This window comes from Pagrus pagrus, assembly GCF_965226575.1.
Source record: "Pagrus pagrus genome assembly, chromosome: 24".
Classification (NCBI taxonomy): domain Eukaryota; kingdom Metazoa; phylum Chordata; class Actinopteri; order Spariformes; family Sparidae; genus Pagrus; species Pagrus pagrus.
The window spans coordinates 9,124,354-9,149,128 of NC_140206.1; the positions used below are offsets into that span (position 1 = coordinate 9,124,354).

A 24,775-nucleotide genomic window follows, 5' to 3' on the forward strand; every position below is an offset into this window, starting at 1 on the left:
AATAATTTCAACTTTAATTTCATAATTATGACAATCTATCGAATCATTTCAACCTTTCATCATCTCATAATTTGACTTTATCTCATAATTTTGACTTTTTATCTCATAATTGCAACTTTAATCTCACACTTTAGACTATTTATCTCAAAAATTTGACTTTTAAACTCATAATTATATGTTTCAATATCATAATTATGACTTTTTATCTTGTATGTTTTATATTTTTTCTTATATGTTTTCTTTGTTTCTCATAATTTCAACTTTTCTGTCTCATATTTATGACTTACCATGGGAAAAATGCAGCCCAGTGGCAGGCAAGTAGCACAAACTTTTCCAGCAGTTGGGGAAACATGAAACTTTTCCGGTCTTGAGGAGCTGCACTCTTTACAAACAGAGACACTTCTAACGTACATTAACTTTCAGATTGATATCTCACTGCTCACCTAATCCCCTGCTTTACCTGCACACACCTTCACTTTTCATCCACCCACTCCTCCACTCGCTCAACCACAAACTCGCTCAAACACGACGGAAGATATATCGAACGTTTCATGTTCTTTCTGCTCAGCATGTGGTTGTTTATTACAACAAGGAGACACGCATTATTTGAGAAAAGGCTGCAGGCAGCGTGACAAAAGACTGCTGAAGAAAAGCAGGAGAGTTTGGAAAATCCTACATCTGGGCGCAGACGTCGACGACTCTGGCTGCTCCGACCAATCAGTGTTGTGCAGCGTTTTGAGTCCGTCTGTTAGTATCGGCTCAGCTTGCTTGGAACCTCAACAATTAATTACTTAATCTTTCTTTTCCTTTCTCCACGACAGTGAACTGAATATCTTTGGGTTACGTTCAAAACGAGACATTTAAGGACGTCATCTTGGAGTTTTAGGAACAGCGATCGACATATTTTTATCGTGATTTCTTGTGTGAACTATTCCCCATAAATGATAATAAATCTATTTCATAACTGTTTAACTTAAAGTAGCTCTTACCATTTTCTCACCACACTGAAAACAGAAGTTAACACAAAGCTAACACAGCCTTCAGCTTGTTAATAAACCAGATCATAAAATCAACAAATTGAGTTTGACTTAGCGACAACACAGACACCAAACACTGCTCTCTGTCCTCATCCGGTGGTGGAAAACACAACCGTCTCAGCTTTAAGTTTGATATTAAGGAAGCTTCCTTCTCTTCACTTCAGGGTCAAATTGAACATGAACACTCTCTGCTCCCCCTTTTCATTTTGCGCTCAGGGGACCCGGATCGCCAAATGTGGTTCAAATGTAGCATCACGATTCCCTCTCTCACGACTCTGTCCACAAATCTGATTCAGCTCTTAAAAAACCCACGTCTGTGAGCCACCGAATGTTGACTCGCTGACTTAAGTAGCGCTCAAATTTGTTTTTGCTCTCTCAAATATTTTGTCAATACTCTCCCATTCATAGGCAAGTCACTGTGTATAATGTCCATATTTATGTGTATTGACGTGTGTGTCCTTTCACAGATATCTGTATGCCTCTGCTTGTGTGAATGCGTGCGTCTGCCTCGCAGTGATTACATCTGTCTCTGTAAACACACACTGTGGAACTGTCATTAGTTTGGATTAAAATAGCTCCTCAGATTATTCCCTAGAAAACATTAGGCTTTGAACAGCGATGTTTAACTTGCGACTGTGTCATGCTGTTCTCGCACAAATCAACAAACTCTATTATTCCACTCACGACTTCTCCAAGTTGCTGCGACCCACGCTAGGTCAGATAAAACTTCAGAATCTCAGCTCGGTTGTGAGGAACACGTCTAACCAATATTCAACCGTTTGCTGATGTGTTCAAAGACTACGTGGGAAAAAATATGGCTTCCAAGAGATAAAGTTTGAGACTGGAGCTTCGACGCGGCAGCTGGATGTCAGCTTTGATTCCGCGCTGAAGAAGTGAACAAAGGCTCGAGAGCACAGAGAAACAAAGCAAAGACAAGAAAGAGGAGTGAAAGAGGAATTAGAGGGAGACACTGGTGGGAGAAATACACAAAGACAGGATAAACAGTGGGAAAGGATACAGGGAGGAAAAGAGTAATAATGACATGAAGAAAGTGATTTTGTAAAACAGAGATTATCCGTAGAGATGTCCCAACAGGGAAGTTATTACATTACATCACAGACTGTACACTTAGACAACCGCGTCATCGCAAATATGAAGATCAGGCACGTCATCGAATCCCTCGAAAACGCAGAACTCAGTGTTACATCGACAACACTCTTCGCTGAACTTGTCCTGCTGAAGGTTGGTGTTAACATTGAACAGCAACGCGGACACAACAGCCGTGCACGTGGGCTGTGAGATCGCAGAAGCAGGTTCGGTCTGTATCCTCTGCACGCCATGTGGCGATCCGTCACGTTCTCACTACCCGCTCGTCAAATTCAGCAGCTTGCTCAGTGGCCTTAAGCTCTAATCTATGCTGCTTTAACTACCCCTCTAGAGTCAGCATTAAAGCGAGAGCGAATACGTAATATGTAACGTCCTGTCGGAGTTTCAAAATAAAGCTGCTGACAAATGGTTTGACTTTGGGAATGTTATTAAGGTTGTCAACTGGCTGTGGTATGGTTAGGTTTAGGCTCCAAAACTACTTAGTTAGGTTTAGGCACTAAAAGTACTTAGTTAGTTTAAGTGCTATATCGTAGGCAACTGGACTCATTTCAGTTTCTTGGAGATGTTTCACCTCACCTCTGTTTCACCTGCAGGCTTGTAAACCCTGTGTGTCCTTACAGAGTAGTGCCTACGATATAGCACACTTCATCAACACTACTTAATTATGTTTAGGCACTGAAACAACTAGGTTAGTACTAAATAATGCTTTGGGTTAAAATGACTAACAAAAGATATGTAAGTGTAGTCTGAAGGTTGGTATAATTTAAACACCCTTCTTTACATTCAATGTGTAGTTACTGATTATCTTCTGTGCACCTGCAGTGGACATTTAATCCTGATACAAAGAATGTTTCACCGTAGTCAAAATACATTTTCAATACAAATATATTCATGACTTCTTATGGTTTGAACATGAAAAACACACCATTTGCTAACAGCTTTGGTGATAATCCCTCTTTTAAACATTCATGCAAACAAGTGATTTAACTGAAAGAAGAAAGAGACTAAAGTAAAAAGAATAACGAGAGGAAAAGAGCACAAGGGAAAATGGTCGGAGTCTATGATTATTCCCAAATACACAGTATATCTTGCGTTAAAGCTGCTGCTGACATCACAGACAATTTGCCGTATCAAAGGCGTAAACATCAAACGAGCGTCCAACTTCCCCAATCCTGACAGCTCTTCTTCGCTGAGATATGAGCCACAAAAAGCTCAGACAAACACAACGTGAAATCCTTTCATAGCACGAGAAAATGTTCAAAAGGCCCAGGTGGGAGGTTAATGGTGTTATAAGCATTGATGCGCAGCATAATAATGAAACGCGTTCACCCCACTTGCTCCCAACTAGTTATTGTTTATTGTAAGATCAATGAAAATTCATCTGCCGTGATGTGTCGTTTCAAGGCTTAAGCGAGCTGCGAGGGATTACAACGCTCCCCACCGTGTTGGCTCAAAGCCTGAACACAGCATTCACAACGGCGGGGATTAAAGAGGAATACCGCTGAATAACTCGATCACTGATTACACGTACAATCAATAGACCATTACGAAAAGATTTGGGAAAATGGATGAAATAAAAAGCAATTGATAAAATAAAGAGTAAGACAACAAAGTTAAGTGTCCCTGGTGATATTGTATGGAAGATTCAGGATGCTTAAATAAAAAAACATCAAACAAAGATCCCCAAAAGAGCTTAACATCATAAAGTATGCCTTTTTCTTAAACATTTTTTTCCTTTTTATTTAAAATGCTGCATCACAAATACTGATATTCTCCCCTTAAATGTTAAATGTATTGTTGGGTGTTGTTTACCTCAGTGTTTTCTGGTGCGTATTGGTATGCATGTCTGTAGTTGTAACAGCACATGGCTTACAAGCAGCATTAGCCGCTAACCTTTCCCCGTATTGGCTGCTCCTCTCTGTGACCTGCTTCTTAAATTAGTATCGAGATGTGTGACATCATCAGCATATTGCAAGATGCTGAGTTAAGTGAAGTCCCTTATGTTACGTTATGTGACACTGCATTACATTACCTAGTTACTAAGTTGAGTTCTTTACATCGCGCTGTGTTACGCTGCATACATTGCTAAGTTTAGTTCAGTTACTAAGTTAAATAAAGTTTGTTACGTTGAGTTACATTATATTACGTTACGCAGGATTATGATGCATTGCATTACATTGCAATAGAATGTTTAGTTAAGTTCTTCATGTTACGTTACGTTACGCTGCGTTACATTGTGTTGGGTATCCTTTTTTTCAGTTTCAACCAGAATTTTGGTCGGATCTCTGGTTCTGGATTGATTTATATCTGACTCCTGTTAGCATTTACCTATATGATTCATCTTTACACCCCTACTGCTGAATAGTTATATCTTAAATATCACTCTGGAGTCATCACTCATTGGAAAACTGCATCTCTAACTCATGCCTGGTTTTAAAACCCTTGTTTTAAAAATGGTGGACTGGCTTCTTCCAATTTAAGTGGTTGAGTGAATAAAATCAGATTATCTGGTAAGTGTGGTAAAACTAGACCTACTGTATGTTTGCAAAAAACACCACCACTATTTATCACAGACAGCTGCCCACCTAAGACAGTGTTGCAATAAACTTTGACCCCCTGTCAGCTGTACTCTCTTTTTTCCTTGCCTGACAGTTTTGATTAAGAGTCTGTAAACTGGTCTGAGGTCAGCAGCGACACTGTCAGTGATGGATGCCACAGATGTCAACAACTTCTGGGGGGAACATACTTGTTAGGAGGCATCTCTGGTTCTATTTTGCACAAATTCAAAGGACTTTTTTGGCCAACCGGTCGGTCAGTTTGTGCATCAGCGATCAAGTCCTTCCACCAAGGTGACCACAGTTATCGCCATGGCAACACCCAATCACAGCATGACACATCATGTTCAACTGGGCCAATTAGGGTGCATGATTGGAAGGCGTGAAATACGATGGGAGCTGTAACTCACCTCGAATATTCTTCTCGGGAATTACTGGTGTGTGTGTGTGTGTGTGTGTAGGTATGTGTGTGTGTGTGTGTGTTACCCTCAGGGTCCAGCAGTCTCTCTATCCCCAGGTGTTGTTCTGCCTTATTAAAGGCGTGTTCCAGTCTGTCGATCGCAGACGTCTTCTTCTCCACTGAGCTCCAATCAAAAAGCTCAGGTCTGCGAAGGCAAAGGAGAAGTCAACGGGGATCATCCACTCGCTGTATCTATATTTTAATTGATACAAATATAGAGGAACAGCCCAAGCATTTATTAGATCATGTCCCTGGTCGATCATTTTGTCTGTTGTTGTGTGTAAATTCTTGAGCATATGTTGAGTAAAAGCCGACAAAGAGCTTCTCTAAAGTAAAAGGGCTGACATTGTAGTAATAAAAAAGTTTTTTATTATATAGCCTATAGATTAATTGTCTAAAAATGAAATACACTGTAATTAACTCTCTTCAGCTGATGCAGTGAGGTTTATTTTTGGAACCACTTCAAGTCAGCAGCCACGTATTCATCTGCCATGCAGTGAGAGCTGCGCATGCTCTCCAGTTAAGCACCATCTCAGTAAACAGTGGAAGCAGACCATATTCATGCAAAATCCTATGTTGATTTTGTATGTTATTTGATTCAAACATTTAATCCGTGAGGTCTGCTGTTCGGTAAACACGACGTCGTCAGCGCGCAGCAACAAAGAGATGATTTGCAGGATGATGGCTTTGGTTGTGTGTGATCTCCCACTTTGTATTCATGTAAGGACACTGCTGACAGATGTTCATGGAACTAACCATGATTTGATTCATAATTACACGAGTCCAGTCCTGAGACCCAAACTCTTGCGGGTATTCACAATGGCAGATTAACACGGTATCAGCCACTCATCCATCTAGTCATCCTCCTTGTCTTCATTACCCATTTACTGAATCATTTACTTTTTTGTTCATTCACTTGTTCAACTGCACTGGGTGTGTAATAATACAAGATGTTAAGTATAGAGCAGAATATTTTAGTTCAGTTTACCTTTCCTAGACTTCTAACCGTGTCGTATCATCAACATCACAACGTCACCCAACATACTGTTGAGAAAGGCTCGGTTCCAGGGCTCGATTTTTAGTTATTAGCATCACTACACATGTCAATGTTAGCATGCTAGCTTACTCCACTGCTAACTGAGCTAATTAGGTAACGACTAGTAACATAGTTATATTAAAAGAATACAGTTTGCAGGAATAGCGGTTAAACTGGCGATGTGCTGCCCCCAATTCATTTGTAGTTTTGAGCAACAAGTTGCTTAATTCTTACTTATTGCACTTTTAATCAGGAACAATATTTCAGTAACTGCTTGGACAATTTAAACAATAAAGGAGCGGTTTGGAGGGTTGTTGACATTATCAAATTTTTAAAAAGCGCCATATTTAAACTCCTATTGGACAGATTTTGATGAACTTTTAGTCAATTTAGAAGTTTTAGAGGATGCTGAATCAATTGGATTGGACAGGCACCTTATGCATTTGAAATAACTGAAATTATTTTAACTTGGCAAACAGTAAATAACAGGACGTTTATTAGCACAATGTACATTTTAATTCACAGACCACTGCACTCTGAGGTGACTCACAATGTCTGATAATTTTCTGATAACTGTTGGTATACTTCATAATACCTGTTTCTGAACTCGTGTTCTACCAGTAAATTGAGATTTCAGACAGTTATTACTCATGATTGTTTTGCGCCATAACTGTCAGAAGAGTCCACAATGTTGTCTACAATGAGGTTTGTCGACGGTTTTAAAAAATATGAGGGGTGATAACTGAAACGTACTTTGTACAAATGACTCCAGAGAGACTTTATCATAGTAAGAAGATGGCAACCACAAAAATAAAGAACTGAAAGGATCCGACACATTACTGGCAGCAGCACTCGCAGCTCAGCTCATTGGCAGCTTCCTCCATGTCCACGCATTAACTCATTAGCTTTAAATGAAGACTATGTCATTCATCTAGTTGGCTTCCTCTCACAGTGCATCACTAATAGCCAGCTGGGTGCTAGCTGGCAGCACCTGACATATTCATAGTCTCTTTGCCTTTCTCTTTCTATTTCCTTTTTGTTCTTTTTCTAAGTACGTCGTAGTAATGGGCTCATTTTCCACCTCAAAGTATCTCTATTTAATAAAAAGTGTGAACAAGAGCACAATTTAGGCAGCTAAATAAATCCCTGACTGCGTCTCCCTCCGTGCACCTTCGACATTCCCTTGTCTGTTCAGTCCTCCTCTGTGTCTACTGCTTTATTTTCTTTCTATGTCTCTGCAGACACACACACACACACTAGACATTTTACTGTACCTGTGGCTGTGGATGAGGGCATTGAAGGCCAATCCATCATTCCAGCTACTGGAGAAGTTAACCACGTTGACCTGAGGACAGAGATAATGGATATTAAAGGGCCAACCTATGAATGCAGGATGACACCCACTATTGAAAGACCATCGCCCCGGCACTGGTTTCCATTTTCATAGGTAGATATTAGATTGAAGACATCTTTTCTCTCTCAAATTGCCAGTCAGAGCTTTTAATACATGGAATGACAGACTACCGAGGCTAAAAATGGGTTTCTAATGTAATACAAAGCAGTATGGAGCTCGGGAAGTACTGCAGAGTCGACTGACTGTTCACTTAACCTCACCCCCCTGCTGCTATACCTGTCAAGCTTTCCAATTTGTGGAAAAACACAAAGTTTACACTGGCAACAGTGGCAGATTACCGTCAAAGTTTGTACAGTGAGTGTTCTGTTTTAAACAGAAGTAACCAAAAGAAGAAGAAAGGCCTCTCTAGCAAAGATTGTTCATTGTGACGGCTGAAATCGCAAAATTATATGAACAAACCCTGTGATTTGGATGAAAACTAACTGAAAACCTCCCTTTTAATTTTTACAGTCGACTGACCCTGTAAAAGGTCTTAAATGTGGACACAATGGGTACATACTTGCCATGCTAAAGGACAGAAGCACACGCAGGGATACAAGTAGATATTAATGATCTGTGCAATAGACATGTTCATTTATTGCAGGGCGAAGCAAGTTTAATTAAAATGTTTTTTTTAATGTTAATTAAAAATGTTAAAGGACACATATTTTGCTCATTTTTCAGGTTCATAATTGTACTTTGGGCACTGTATGCCCTGTTTGTCTGAAACGTTTTAGCTCCTGTCTCTTTAAGGCCCCTCCTCCGAGTACCCAGTCTGCTCTGATTGGTCAGCTCACACATGCATGAGTTAGTAGTTAGCTCATAGTATGCTACTTGGCAGTGGAAGTAAGATGGTCAGACGTGTTAATGTTAGAAGCTTACATCAGGGGCGACAGACACACTTTTAAAACGACTTTAGCTTCCGCTTTTGTTGGTTTTAGAAAGGTGATTAAAAGGACACCACCCTCATCATGTCATCATGTTATTGCAATGCACTCATGAGTAATATGTAATTCAGTAGATCAGTTATTCCTAATTGGAAAATAAAAACCTTACTTCAAAGTTGTGTACAGGGAGACATCCCAAGCGATTTGGGCAATAGAAGCTATAAAATGTTATCCAAAAGTTGTTGTGAGTGCTCCAACCAATTTAGCTTAGAGATGTCAATACAATAGAGAAGAATCCAAGCCAAAAGAAACCAAATTAAAAAATGGAGAAAAACTAGACTCATCCCAACTGCTGAAATTTTAAGGTTAATTGAAATCTTTTTTTCACCCTGACAACATATTTTTTTAGGAGTAAGGCTCAAGTATCTCTGTCTTTTAGTTTCATACTCAGGGCTATAAAAATGATAATCATCTGATGGCAGTAATCCCAGATCTGGATCACCACCAAATCCTAATCCATTATTTCTTGGCTCACAGCCTATCTGTCCAACAAATTTCATGAAAATCTGTTCATGAGGGGTTTGAGATATCCAGTCAGACAGATAGTCAGACAACATAAAAAAATAAAAATAACAGAAGGTCTTTGGCAGGGGTAAAAACATTCTCTACCACTAAAAATAAAATGAAGAAAGGCGTCATTTCACTGTTGTACTCATTAGATTTGAACCTTCTGCTTAAAAGGAAAAAGACTCTACATTTACATTAATAAGTCAATGGTTATTTATGATGTCACAGGGCTAGAATTTCCTGAAAACACAGAAGAAACAACAACAAAAGTACTCAATGAAGATGTAAAAGGTACAGACCTGAGGATACTGGCGTGTGTTCTGACGAACCCAACTCAGCAGAATCTTCTCACTGTTGGTCTGCTGTAGGCCCGCCATCACATCCTTCATCACATCCTTTACCTGCACACAAAGTTAAAGTATTTGGATGGAATAAATGATCTGACTCCAACTTACTAAGGGACTACACATTTGGAGTGTGTCCCGTGGAGGTCTCTAGAGGAAAGTAAATTGGGATCATTAAAAAGAAAAACGGTTTCATCCTCCAGGACACAAGAACAAGCTTTATCAGTTGCATATTTAGTGTGCAAAGTTGACATTTTGTTCAGAGGGATGATTAAAGGGACATTCTTTTAGTCATCCCTCTATCTTCTAGGGAGCATTGTTATCTGTGGCAAATTTAATGGAAATCCAGCTATTGATGTCCTGTGTACAAAGCTGAAAGTTAGTCTTGAGAGTGCGGTGACAGGAAACCTCATTAATAACGCAAAGGGCTTCACCTCTGGAGAACAAGGCTATGTTCAATTTCTTTCATGAAAATGGACAATTTTATATTTCTTTTTTTTTCTACAATGCTCAAAGCTCAAGGAGATGACACTTTGATCCAGACTACAACATCTGAGAAACTATTGGATGGACTGAAAATCATGGTCCCCTGAGGATGAATCATGATGTTGTTAAATCTTTCTCTCCTGTGAGATTGCAGTCTTGTTTTTGAGTAAAATCTTGCCAACTGTTGGACGGTTTGTCAAGAGATTTGATAAGTGTAGGCTTGCTGTGGTAGTTGTTATGTAACAAGAGTAAGGTGAGTTGACCGACACAATTATGGTGAAGGATTGCTGTCAAAACAAAAAGCAAAAGTGCCTAATTACAATACTTAATACCCAATTTTTAACAGAAAACCTGATAACGTTAATGAGGGAAAAGGAGTTGGGTACCTCACTGAGAAGTTGGAGATGTGCAGCCTGTCGCCTATATCTTTTCATCTTACAGCTAAACGTCTTTGTCATTACTCTCACAGACTCAATAAAACTACTGCTAGACATATTTCAGATTGATCCGCTGTCAACAAATGCTGAAAATGACCGTTGTTTTGTTCTGTTCTTCTGCGTTTTCAACATCTGTTCCCCAGTTCTGCTTTTATCCTAGTGTCTCATCAGTTTTTTTTTTCTGGATTTGCCCCATCTGCTTCTTCTGTTTTGATTGCCTGCCAGTTATTGTTCTTTGGATTTCAGCTTTATCTTATTGAAGCTCACTTTTTTTTTTTTTTTTTTTCAACTTGCCTCACTTGGTGTCTTTGGTGCATTTGGGTCATTTTGCATAAATCCTGACAAAGAGGACACAAGACCAATGGAGGCACTAGATGAGTCAAGTCAGGGGGTTATTGAGATCATTAAGAATCATCTTGTGGGGAATATCGTCAGCAATAGTACATTTAATGACAATCATGAGAGTATTCTGCTCTTGACCAAAATATTGATGGTCAGATGGACCTAAATACTAACTGAAACTTGGACTATTGGCCAATGCAGTGTGTGTGCAAATTTGAGGCCTGCAATCGAGGGTACTTTGTCATTCTGAGGACTTTTAGTGAATTGCAAAGGGACAGCTAGGTTGCAAAATACACGCAAATATGCCTGTTTGAACCCAATATCCACCTAGAAAGGACAGAAATTCACAGTTAGCTGTTGGCTACTGTTAGCAGTTACCATCAAACACACCCATAACCACTCTCTTTCACAGCACATTCACACACACGCAAAAACTCTTTTCAAAGAACTACCCTGACGGACGGAATAACAGATATTGAAATCCATGCTAATACGAAGCCGGGCGATGTAAAATTACCATAAAGAGACCTTTTTAAAAAAAATCTGCTGCTTTCTAGCAAACTTTCGACACGGCCTGTCAGAGGATGCTTTGCATCTCCACACACACCCACCTGCGCGCGCACATACACACAGGTACCTCCGCATGGCAGCATGAACTCAGTCAAAGGACACTTGTGTACACACACATATCCATGCATAAGCCGGTGTGTGGATGTGGTTGCATCCTCACAGGCTGGAGTTTTTGGCAGTTGTGACTGACAGTTTTGGAGCACTTGTTCAGGGCTCAGGGGGGAGAGAGAGAGAAAAGAGAGGGAGATGTTACACTTTTCACTGCCCGGTTGTGCATTGCTTATGCATATCTTACCCTCACCTTTCTATCTGCCGCATATGCACTCTCACACACATATATTGTGTATGTGAGTGCACGAAAAAGGCGAGTTTTTGTTTCCCTCCACTCTTCTTTTTCTCTTTTTCCCAAGAATCTGTGCTCCTACTCTCTTATACCACTCAACTCTCCTCTTCTGCTTCCTTCTCCATGCGTTCTGCACTCCTACACTCAAACACACACACACACACGCACACACACACACACACTCATTCATGCAACAAGGCAGTGCAATGAGTGTTAGCAGGGATCTGAGCAAAGGCTGAACAGAGTTCTGAAAGACAAGATGCCAAAAAAAAGACTTTTAAGCCTCAACCTAGTCAAAAAAATAGTTAAAACAGCCATTTACACACACACACACACACACACACACACACACACACACACACACAGTTACACTCCAAGGTAAAAGAGCAAAAAAAAAGCAGGCAAGAGTCATTTATGCTTATACACACTCAAAGGTACACACTAACACACGATGTGCAACTAAACCTATTAATAGAGTTCGGTGTAATTTGGTGCTGAGGTGAATTCCCAGCAAGGACACACACACACACACACACACACACACACACACACACACACACACACACACACCCACACCCACACACACACACACACAGGTTTGTTAGCGATTCCTCATAGAATGTGGCCTGCCGGGTAAAAAGGGACTCATTTGGGAGTAGGTCACTGCATGCATTTCCACTTTAATTGGAGGGGCGCTTTGACAAAGACTGCTGTAGACACACACTCACACTCACAATGACACACACACACACTCACACACACACACACACACACACACAGAAGTACTCACAGACTGGCATACGTGCCCACACACAAGCAAGCGATAACCTCCAGGGCGTAGCAGCCTTTGACAGTCTCATTCACACACATTACATACACAAACGCACACATATGCTGCCCACGATCATGCCACACACACACACACACACACACACACACACCTCATTATAGAATTGTGTTTTGCTATTAATCGCGTCATTAAGTCTATGCCAAAACTAGTGTGATTGAGACATTAGCCTCTATCCAACTTAATGAGGAATGAAATACAATTAAAACGTATTTTAATTTAAGCTATTAAAACTTGGCTTCACATGAAGTTGGAGTCCATCCTGACACAGATTTTGAACTTTAAATACAGATTAAGGGGAGAGGTAGCCAACAGAGGAGGGCGGAGGCAGAATGTTTTTCTATAAATTGGCAGAAAGATGAAAGGCAGCGGGGGGAGAAAAAAAAAACCAGGAGGGAACAAGACATCATGAAAAAAAAGAACATTAAAGGAAACTCTGGAGCACCTTGCACTGTTTTTGCACTCGCATTAATGTGGCTGCTTGATGTACTTTTCTCCAGAGTTATAGTGTTGGATATCTCACCTGTGCTCGCTCAAGTTTTCTGGTCATAAATAAATAAGAGCAAATATGATGGCGATGGAAAATCAGGAGTATATAAGATTCTTCATCACATTGAAAATACACTCAACATTTACAATATCAATTAAATGATATGGTTGGAGATGATTTTATATACAAATATTCTACTACCTACTCTAGTACTTAAGCATTTAACTGGCGTAACACAAGGTGACTCTTATTTTGAAGTAGGCCAATCCCAGGAAATGCTAGCAAGTACTTTTATACGATCTGTGGGAGTAATTAAACAAGAAAGGGGCTGTTAGATGAAAAGCTGCAGGAGATTTAGGTCCCCGAACTAAAAGATTTGCTATTAATGAGATATGAAAGCATCAAACGTGCATTTTAGGTAACTGAGTTGTATACACTTTGAAATAACATCTATGAAAAAGCGATTATACTGTATGTAAGGTAGTATGTGATGAAAGAAAGAATAACAGCGTCAGAAATCAAGGAGTGAAATATTCCAGATGTTGTAGTGAATTATTTAAATATGAAAAAGTGTATAAATAAAAAAAAGTGGTATTTATTATGAGGATAGAGAGACGCAGTGATTGGAAGGTTACTGATGTGTTGGTGAATGAGATAACTTGATATTTTTTTTTCCAATGGAACATTTTTGTTACCTTCAATGTGTTTTCCTGCCTCGCAGGGAAACTTTTCTTTTCTTTTCTTGCAGCTTTCTATAATTATTTTTGCCTTTTGAGTTCCCTGCAATCCGACTGCTACCTTCACCTTGACAGCTTCAATCCATGAAACAGTGCACACTCCAAATATCAAGGAGGAAAAGATTCAGACGGACACAGAAGAATAATGTGCAGCATTTTGTTCTTGTGATCTGAAATGAAATTGAGTATTGCAGGAAGCAATACCAACCACAGCAATAGACAGGAGCGATGTACATAAGCCATCTATGTTGTAGCAGATTCAGCTTGTGCGTCACAGACAAAAGGCAATTTCAGCTTAAAGTGACGCTTCCTGGTGAGGAAGCTGTGTATTTGATCACCTTGTCATCACGAGCGCAGCCGTTTTACTCATTTTATCTTGTTTATCCTCACTATAAAACTTTGTGCGGCACTCTAAATGGGTTCCATTGAATACAGTGTAATTACACAGTGAGATGGAAACACACAATTTTGAGTTCAGGGACACTGCACACCTCTATTTCCTGTTTTACCAGGGTTTTGTGCGACTCAGTGAATACTCATTAAGGTCAAGGTTGATAGCAAAGCATTCAGTCAGAACAGAAACAGCTTTCTGAAGTACACGCTGAGGATCTCCTGCAAAAAATAGTCAAACTTAATATAGGAGGTGTTACTAAAATATGAAAACTCGTGTTGCCCATAAACACCGACAGAGACGCGCACACGCATGTGCACACACACACCTGCCAGTGGAGAATGATGCTCCAGATGAGCCCGAGAATCAGTTTGTGATTCCCATCAACGATGTCTGCCGCTCCGATATTCACCAATTCAACCTGGAGGAGGGACAAGAGACAGGCCGATGTTAATACTAGTTTATTTTACAAAATACAAGCCAGTGCCCTCGCTTCTTCAAACTTGGTGGTTTCCAACCTTTGTTTGAAATGAAGCAGTGTCTTGTATACTTGTTTTACAGGTTTTACACTTCATGTGGACATTTGCAACTGTACTTTAGATTTGTCTACATGTTGAAGCTATGTGCATAGGCCTGATTGTAAAAGTGATAACTGTACTGATGAATTTGTTTTTCTTCTTTTTTGGCTATTTTTGGTATATTCAGATGTGCCTACATAGGCGGGTTAACAATGCGGGTACATCCTCCTCCTCAGCTTAATATTTGCTCATTTGCAGTCGAACAGAGTGCCTGTCCCTCAACAAAGACGAGGACCACAGCTTAAATAGCAATGGGCCAGGTCCTGGCGCACCTGTCTCTTAAAGGGAATGGGAGATGACACTCTGACTGGTTTAATTTATGTTAGGCCCAAAACACACCAGAGTAATTAAGAGTCTAAATACAACTCCTTTGCGCCTTGTGCCTTACTTTGCAACCAGATTGCACACCTTTAACCAGCGAAAGGGAGTTGGATACGCCTTAAATGAACTTGTCCTCCTTGGGGGTCCTGGGTCCTTTTATACAAGATATCGCTGTAATAATAAATATGTTTTATGTGTCTCATTTCTTCTTGTGACCTCCTTATCTCTGGGTCCTTTGGCAGGTCCTGCAACCCAGGCTAGGAAACCACTGCCCCAAGTATTATTTGCTAAACCTTATGGAGGCACGTGAATAACTTATCATTGCATTATCTGCGACACAAATGCAGATTTTAAAACCATATTTATACACTTATCTGGTCTAAAATAACTTCCTCCTATGTATGGAATAGAAATGATACACGGCAGCGTGAGAGGAAAATGGAGAACAAGCCAGAGGAGAAGCAAGACAATAGAAGAATTGCTGTAAAAGAGCCAGACAAAAAACATGTACACAGAAGAGAGACAATAGCATAAAAGAGATAGAGGTATGTGTTTTTCTTGGTAAAAGAGACGAGGGTAGAGGTACAAGGAAACAAGGTTTGAAAGGAGATGGAGAGAAACCTGGAAGGCAGTTTAATTTAAGCACTTGTGTCGCCCAACCGCTGCTTTATTTAATGTTTATTAATGAACCCATATATTTAACTCACACACATAATCACACCGGGATAAAAGGGAAATGCGTATCGGCGTGCACGTGTACTCACATTGTTCTTCTGCAAGATCTGCAGAGCGCGGTTGACATTGTTGAGCGAGTGAACACGCGTGAATCCTCTCTCCAACCTCACCTACACACACACACACACACACACACACACACACAAAACACCAGACAGAGGAGATTACTGAGGCATAAACAGACCTTGCTCAGGGGCATCCATGAGCGCTACAAACAGCCACATTACAATAAAAGTGGGCATTCGTGTGTGTGTGTGTGTGTGTGCCATTACAAGAAGGCGATAGAATCAAACAAAGGACACGGATGATAATGTCTCTTCACGAGATAGAAGTGGGGAGAGACAGGTGGTGGAAAGAGGTAGAGAAAGGATGAAAGAGAAAAGCAAAACGGCAAAAGAGGGAGAGAGAGGGAGACGTTCCAGCAAAACAGACAGAGTGGAGGAGGTGAAGAGAGCTGGAGGGGAGACAAGAAAACAAGGTGGGAGTGGAAGTTTGATTAAGACTGTGGGATGTGCCGGTGTTTGTGTGTGGGGACGACGGATATGTTTAGGTTTTTTTTTATTCCTGGCGCTTTGGCACTTCAATCCCCGTTATTCTTTCCTCAAGTAATGATTTCAGCATTGAGGTCAGGAAAATGGTTAGTTTAAGGTTAAGCTGAGGTTAATGCAGCGTTTACAGTGTGGGATATGGGACATAAAGCAGCGATGTGAAACTTGTGCAGTGGTAACAACTTGCCTGTGGGGTAAAGCATTGTGTACCGCATATCTCATTTGTTTCCAACTATATTGCTGTCTCATGTGCACCCCACGCCACCTTTTCAGATAACCCATCCACCCCGTCTACCACCGGTCATATGCCAAATATCTTTGTTTACCCAGAACCTTCTGCCTTTTACTTTCCACCCTCTTCTCTGCTAAATGTGACTTGACCTGGCTGCAGGATCCTGAGTAACAAGGCTGATAACTGAAACCAATTTGAAATAATTATGTGTTCGGTTACAATAAAAGTTAATCAGCCTTCAGCAGCGGCTGTTCAAGGTGCTGAATATGAGATTTAGCGGCAGACAGGACTTATTATCAACTAATTATTTCCCAAATTTGTGTTGTTTTTAATACCATTTCATGAATCTTTGCTATTCGCGCCTCAGGTAATGGGCCCTTTTGGGGTAGCACTTTGGCAACGTTGGTTTCCAAGTGGTTCCATTATTTATATTGCCTCAGTAGTAGAAAAACACTTCAGCTGCTAATGTACAAGTGAAACAGAAAATAAAAAATCTCCAGAACAACTATCAGGTCAAACCATGCCTATTGGACTACTGTTTCCCTTAAAGGCAGCTGCCATCTGCACTGGACCTTCTTCTCCATACTACCCTCTTCTGATGACAGAGAGCAACACTGAGTTAAAAGTCTGGCATGACTCTGGCGTCGGGTTTGTTCTCTCTGTTTGTGGATATGTGTGTGTTTGTGCCTGTTTATACAGCACGCCCCTGTGTTTGCGTGCGCGTATTCATACCAGCTCGTGTCCTGACAGCCCCTCCAGCAGCTCCAGCAGGCGTCGTCCATCACACAGGTCTGAGAACAGATCCTCCACGGGCGGTTTCCTTGTCTAAAACACAGATACGCACACAATTGTCAATTTATCTGAGGATATTAAAGTGAAACATACAATGTGCAACACTCTGGGAGAACAGATTCCTGCAGACTGCGAGCGTGTCGGATCATTTTTCTGCAGAGAAACAGCCAAACCTCGAATGAGAGCAACAACTGCGGGAGGTGATATGAGGTCAATTTACTCGTTCCGTGTAAATGTCAAAGGTTCAGTCCTCACACGGGAGACTCTGCTCTTCATTTGCCGAAAAACCTACGTCAGAGTTGTTGGGAGTATAGTGAGACATCTCTTGAGTAATCACAAAACCAGCCCTGCGTTAAATGTGAAGATAGCAGCTAATACCCAAGAGGTTGCTCTTTATCAGTGCCGATAAGTCCAGGATTACAAGCTCGCAGTTACTTCACATGGAAAATGCTACAGGCCGAATACAGTGACAATCTTTGCTGAGCCTTCACGGCAGCCGGGAAGGAGGAATTAGGGTGCTTCTTCAGCTAATAAAATATAAATATACAGTCAAAATGGCAGGGAGCTTCAGTAAAATATATTTCAGATATAAGCTTTTGCCAGACTTTTATTCCAGTCAGTCATCAGAATCAGCCATTAAGGAGGTTATCAGTTACTAATGTGTCAAAATGAGCCCAGTGAACTAATAAAGCCTGCCTTTTTGTTGGTGGAAGGCGCCAAAATGGTACAAAAATCACCACAATTATCCGCCCAAATCATTTTCTACCCACACAATTACATAAAAAGTAGCCCAACGCAGCCAATCTGGCATCACTGCCCGAGATGACAGATTTGAGCAAATGTTACTGAAGAATCACTCTACGCAAAACTTTCATTCTCCCATTATTCCTCACATATATTTTCGCCTCAGTAGCCTCCAGGGGGCCGCGGCTCTTAACTTAAATCTGATCAATTACTTCAATTTAACTTGGATATTGCAAATGACCTTCATATGCACACAGCTTATTAGAGGTGTCATAACAGATTTAAGATCAGCTAATCTGGACTAATTTTTAGGCAACACTTGATTTAGCATGGTGAGCGGCGCAATGATATTATTTGAAAATGGAGAAAAAGCCCACTGAAGTAAGTAATTATGAGAAACTATGAGAGGAATTGGCGAAGACAGGAGAGGGGCAAGGACACAGACACTAACTAAGCAAAGGGAAGACAGGCTTCTTTAAAGAAAAGCTTCTCTCCTTTGTGTTTTTTCCTGCAGCATCATGTACAAATGACATCGTGAATCTTTCCTGCATTATTACCGTCCTCGTTACTGTGGCAGAAATCTCTCTTCTTGCATCGATCATGCATTATTACAACAATCCCGCCATGTCCCCCCCACTCCTGCATCTAAAATGCATTACCGCCAGCAGTGAGACAGAAAAGGACGGAAAAGGAAAATAGTAGAAATGAGCCAGAACTGAAGAAATAAACACAATATAGGTTGAAAAGTGAAAAAAAAAACACTTTTCTACAATAAAGAAATTCAGTTATCAATCTTCCGAGAAACAACCTCGTCCTATCAGTGTCTCATTTTCTCACAATTCCCTGTCTTCCTCTGCTCTCTCTCTCCCACACACACACTCACTCTCTTATTTTTCTCCCTCTGCCTCTTTTTTCCATCCCTCTCTGCCCTCGACCTACGCCTCTCGGCATCATCCCGAGACTCGCTGTTATTGAGTCATTCTCCACGCCGCGCGTGTGTGTGTGTTGGGAGGAGATGTATTACTTGAATGGCTTGTTGACTGCGTGTGGGCGTAGGTGATAAGTGAAGAAACCACAGATGATCACAGATAAAAGAACGGGGAAACAAGGCCAAAAACAAGCATATGCACATTTTAATATTACCACACTGGGAAAACAGAACAGACACGTAAACAAACAGAGGCTCTTTCTCCTTCCTGCCCACTCACACCTGTTAAAAATCTCTCTCTTGTCCATTTAGCGACGCCCTCCTTCATATTTCCCAGCACACTCCAACAATAAAAACAGTTCTTCGGCCGTTCTCTGGGCAGAATTGATGTTCCCGTAATTGCAGCTCTCAGAGGAACCACTTGAACCCTCAGAAACCGGTCTGTACTTATAACTGAGGAATCATCAGAAGTGTGCACACGCTGAGACGAGGTTGCCGCTCAAAAGACTCGATCGAGAGTAGATGTTTTATTGATTTTACAGCTAATCAATTCCAAATGTTTTCTTTTGGTCTTGCTGATTTCATGGCTCTAGAAACAAGGCAGAACGCAGCACTTTCTGGTGTCCTTCGATCCAAAGACTCTCAAGTACCATTAAACAAGATGAGCTGGACGGGGAGTTGCACAGAAGAACATTGACATATGACCTATTATGACAACAATATAACTCAGTGGCATTTACTTCAGTGAAGTCGCAGCACTCTGACACAAGAGGCTGCTTTATGATAACCAATCCAAAGACCCATGGTGCTCCAAAATATTGTGCTGGTGCTCCTAAAATGTTCATAGTTACTAGTGGAAAAGTTAGTCTGGAGCCCTGACTATGTAATCTTTATTTTTATCCCAAAGCCTGTCTGCCTGCAGCGCACAGTCCTTGTCACGCTACATGAAACAATCCCCTAAATAACACTGATACAAAAGGAAAAAAAGTCTGAATCTGCTGACGACCCAGAGCCAGATCTTCAGTAGTACAAAGCACTGTTCTGATTATTTCTAAACATGTTCAACCTTGATCAGCACTGATGTTGTCTGCTCTTATCAGGCAGAGTTACAGCTCTGAGAAGAAGTGGTGCGACGTTTGTCTAACATTGGGTAAATCAAGATTTACTGCAAAGAAATTCAGAAGCTGTTCAGATCCGAATAATGTTTTTATATCCATTTCTATATCCTCAGGCTGTACTGCGACATATATTTCTTTGGATCTACAGTTGAAAATGTTTTCTAGGTGCTACACTTGAGGGATTGACTGATTTATACCAAGGTTTTCTTTTCTTTGTTGAGAACAACCCACTGCTGCTGCTGTAGCAAACCCCTGAAACACATTAAATCCAATCAAATAATGGATGCTTCTATAATCTGTGGCCATGCTGGGATTGTGTTGTGTTTCCAGTGAAAATGACTTAATTAAGTATGCTTTAAAGTACCAGCATGAATATTGAAAGTTGCTTGATTTTTCACACAATGAAATATATAATGCAAATGGAGGAGTTATTCACAGTTGATTAAAAATTTAAATTGTAGATGCTGGAGCAACCCTCTGGCAATAAATCCTTTTAACAAATATTGCTTTTTTGCTAAAAAAAAAAAAAAAAGAACAAAAAGAAAATCATCCGTAATTTGCTCCTGGAACAAGACAGTACAGAACATCCAATACTTGTATACCAACTGCACAGTGTGTGTTGCATGGACTGGAATCAGTCACTGATCAGGGGGAACAAACACAGGAAAGTTTTAAAGAGGAACTGTGGTGCAGAAACTGAAGAGCGTTCTTTGATTTTGTGGAGGCATTTCTTTATCAGAAGTCATACATCATAGATACGTTGGTTTTTAGTTTGTTTCTCCATGCATCTCCCATAGACTTCAATGCAACTATCACCACAGTGTGGCATCAAAGAAAGAGTCAGTGACATAATAACCCTTTCCTCTTCTTTAGGTTCCTTGACAGAAATTAGGAATTTACATAGTGTTTTTAATGTTTAGTTATGCTATCATTATTTTGAAAAGCATAATTTTGTTGGCTTCTGGCCTGGCTCTCGGGCTCTCGCATGGTTAAAATCGTACCTCTGTTCTTGGCCCTCTGTTTTTCTCTTTACATATATATATATATATATATATATATATACATACACACATAGATGTTACTTGGGTGGTCCGCCCAGGTATATTAAGGGCCACTCAAGTATCGCAACCTGTTTTAGCATTTTATACAGGTTTTTTTGTTTCTTTTTATCTGTCAGAGAGAACAATTTCACTGCTACGCTGATGATACTCAGTTGTATGTGTTTGAGCATGAGGCAGACGATCATGCTCAAACTCATACTGTAGAGGCCTGTTTATCTGCTATGAAATCCTGGATGGCATGTCATTTCATGCTCTTAAATTCAGATGAAACTAAGTTGCCGGTCATTGGCCCTGGCCCTGTTACAATGATTCTTGACAAGTGCGAGATTAAAAGCCCAGAATCTCTGGTGTTTCGTTTGATTCTTCCCTCAACGTCACTTTTTTCCACTTATGCAACATAGCTTAAATTAAGCCTTTTCTGTCCATGGCTGGTGCAGAGATCCATCCAGATTCATGCCTTTGTTTCATCAAGACTTTATTACTATGACGTTCTGCTATCTGGTCTGCCATGTGCGAGCTTGATAACCAACCTCATCATCATGTGCTATTTGCAAGTAACACAATATCAGATAAGGTGATAAGTTCAAGCCACTGTAGCTCACTTTACAGTCTGTTGCTGTGAGTGCTGATTGTTCCAAAAATGAATAAATAATAAAAATAAACCCTTCTTGATGTACCGAAACACGGAGACTGTAGTATTTGGGGTAACATGAAGGGCAGCCTGTTCCCTACATCTGCCAACAAATAAGTGTGAAATCACAGGCTGCTCCTGAAGCGCACTCAGCCCTGATTTGTTTTAGCACAAATGTATCTTTTCATCTCCTTCCAACACAAACTGGGATTTACATCCACACACAAATACAAACACACACCCCTACTACTCCACTGACTGACTATAGTGTGTATAGGGCAGAATTGATCGCTATAAACCCTCACACACACAAGCTCCTTTTCATTTTCAGCAAACAGTGATGGCTACGAGTACAATCACCTCCACTAGCATGTGACCGGAATGCCAAACTTACTCCTCTGACTCATTTCTGCGTGTGTGTGTGTGTGTATTAGTATTGCAATCTTTCCACAACTTCTCTTCAGACACACAGATGAATCATTTTGTGTCCTTCAGACGAAGGACAGTTGGTCTTTTCTCACCTTTAATGGGTTGTGTCATTGCGAGGTTACCACTTAAATTTCTATAAATAAAGAAAAAATAAATATTACATCTGTGATAAGGACATGTAGTCTGGAACGTGACAGACAGATGTGGGGGAATAAAGTTTATTCATTTATTCCAATGCCTGTGTAAGCGAGGGTACACTGCACTTGACTATCAACTCTGCTGTAGATTACAGCTTAGGCCAAGTAAGTATAGCTGCTTTTTGTGGTGTCCTGGCAATCATCACCCACACTCACCAGCCGCAAGCTACTGCAACCACTTGTGTTGCAGATTCTTGTTTCTCATGCTATGTAATTAAAGTATCAACACCACTGGTGTCAAACGTAAGGCCCAGTGCCTCATTTTATGTGGGCTGCTAGTAAAGAGCTGTAGGGGTGCTGTTGGAGTGGGATGCCAACAATTGTATCAGTGAGGGCCATAGAGCCCCGACTCCATGGGGCCGCCAGTGGTGGAGACAAGCCGGTTTTACTTCTTTGAAACTAGACTTTCACAGCTTGAATACATTTTTAATTTATAACAGAGGCCACTAATAATCAAATTCAGATGCAATTATTTAATACGACAACAAATACCGATTAATTATGGGTTTATATAGTCCTTTAAAAGGAAACTCATCACATTTAATTCATGAAGTCTATCTTTTTCTTGTACATTGTATTTTCCCAAATTATGTTATGTTAATTTTATAGTTTTGTTTTTGTTTGCTTGTTATTTAGGGGAGATCTGCTGTCTGATGGCTTCCTGACCTTCTCTCCTGACACATCTCTTGTCTTTTAACTATCTGATTATATGCTATCTCATGTGTGCAAATACAATAAAACAACATTTTTAAAAAAGGCACTTTAAGGGCAACCATGATGCTGATGTGGACCAGGATGAAACTGAGTTTGAAACTCATAATCTACACCCATCAGTGACATCAAATAACATGTTCAAAGACACAATATAGGTCTGTGACTAACAGTTAGTCATTATAGATGAATATGCCACTTTTTGTTCTTCATAATTTAACCTAGGAGGTGGCAGAAAATAGTGAAAAGCACTAATAAAAATGTCCTGGATCCCAGAGTGATTTTCAAAGTGTTTGTTTTTATTTTGACCAAAAGTCTAAACCCCTAAAGAGATTCTGTTTATGATCACATACGGCAGCTGCGAAGTGGACAACTTTAATAAAAAAGATGAAAATAACAATCATGAGACCTACTAAAATATGTGTAGGCTGTCCAAAGTGCGTCTAGGGATGCTTTGGCTCTGTGTTGGACAGCCTGTTGGGTTTAGTAGGGGCGTGACAATAAGCTACCATCTGTATCTGTTTACTTCACAATATGGGTATTCAGAGTGATACTGGAAGTGGATAGGATCTAAACTAGAAGTTGTTAGAAAATGCATAAACTTGACACTGTTTGGTTGCTTTCTGCTGACATCTATGCCACTCATGTGTATTCATAAGTTCTTCTGCTCACAAAATATGAAAAACGAATTTGAAACTATGAACCTAAATTAATCAAACAATATTGTATGATTTCAGCAATGTTGGTTTACTTTATCTGCACTGCACAACAGGGAAAGTTTATGAAAATGCCTAGTCATTATAAGAAGCAACAACACATAGAAAAACAAAAACAAAACAAGCATGACAGAACATCAGCAATAATAAAGAAAACTCTCCTCGAGAGATAAAACAGTTCATTAAATTGCATCATATTTCCAGGAACTCACAATATTACAAAAGGTTGTTCTGGTTCTACGAGCTGATATTGTGATATTGCACCAAAAAACAACTATCGAGAAGTATAGCAGCAGCATGGGGTAGAGTGTGTAACAATGTGAAAGAGTGTCTTCAGCTGATCAACATTTATCACACAGAGGTGAGACATCACATCCTTGGAAGTCATGCTGCTTTGGATACCAGCAGTTCCTGTTTGTATTGCACAGGCAACAATCAAGTGGATTACTTTAAAATAGAAGAAAAAGAACAAATTTGATATTAAAAGCTCAACTTTTCTGTGATTTCTGAACAGATTTACAGATGAATATCCTTCTGCCACCAATGTAAAGATTGTTCTGCTGATGTCTAATGTCTGTGTCATTGTTCATTTTAATGCACTGACATTTATTTTATCCCTACAGCTTAGACAAAAACTTAAAAGTCCACCATGTCAGACAGAAACCCACCATCAGCTATGAATACAAATCAAAACTAGATGTGTTTAAAGATGTCAGCTTCTGTAATTGAATTTTCTAACAGGTCCTCTTGGGTGACTTCATCACAAAGAGGAAAGATGCCACAAAAGATGGCACGCCAGTCGCACAATCTGATCTGAGGACAGGAGACAGTTTAAAGAAAGACAACCTTGCATTTTGGTGATTTGGTAAACAGCCAACAGCAAATTGCATCTCTTTCAGCCTTCCTACCGACCACGTATTTTCACTCTAGGAAGTGTCTGACATAACAGTCGATGTGACACATTTACTTGTTTTTGCTGGCAGGAGCCAGTGGCAGATGAATGGA

At 40.3% G+C, this 24,775-nt stretch overlaps 1 protein-coding gene across 2 annotated transcripts in view; it reads right to left on the reverse strand.

The window, feature by feature from the left end:
• dmd (dystrophin) overlaps positions 1-24,775 on the reverse strand; it is a 279,023-nt gene that overhangs the window by 157,371 nt on the left and 96,877 nt on the right. For both annotated transcript variants that reach the window (XM_084346660.1, XM_084346659.1), the window contains exons 3-8: positions 17,176-17,268; positions 15,693-15,773; positions 14,358-14,450; positions 9,342-9,443; positions 7,470-7,540; positions 5,186-5,304 (exon numbers count right to left, since the gene is read on the reverse strand). In XM_084346660.1, the coding sequence (XP_084202786.1) occupies positions 5,186-5,304; positions 7,470-7,540; positions 9,342-9,443; positions 14,358-14,450; positions 15,693-15,773; positions 17,176-17,268 (559 nt within the window). The remainder of the gene's footprint in view (positions 1-5,185; positions 5,305-7,469; positions 7,541-9,341; positions 9,444-14,357; positions 14,451-15,692; positions 15,774-17,175; positions 17,269-24,775) is intronic.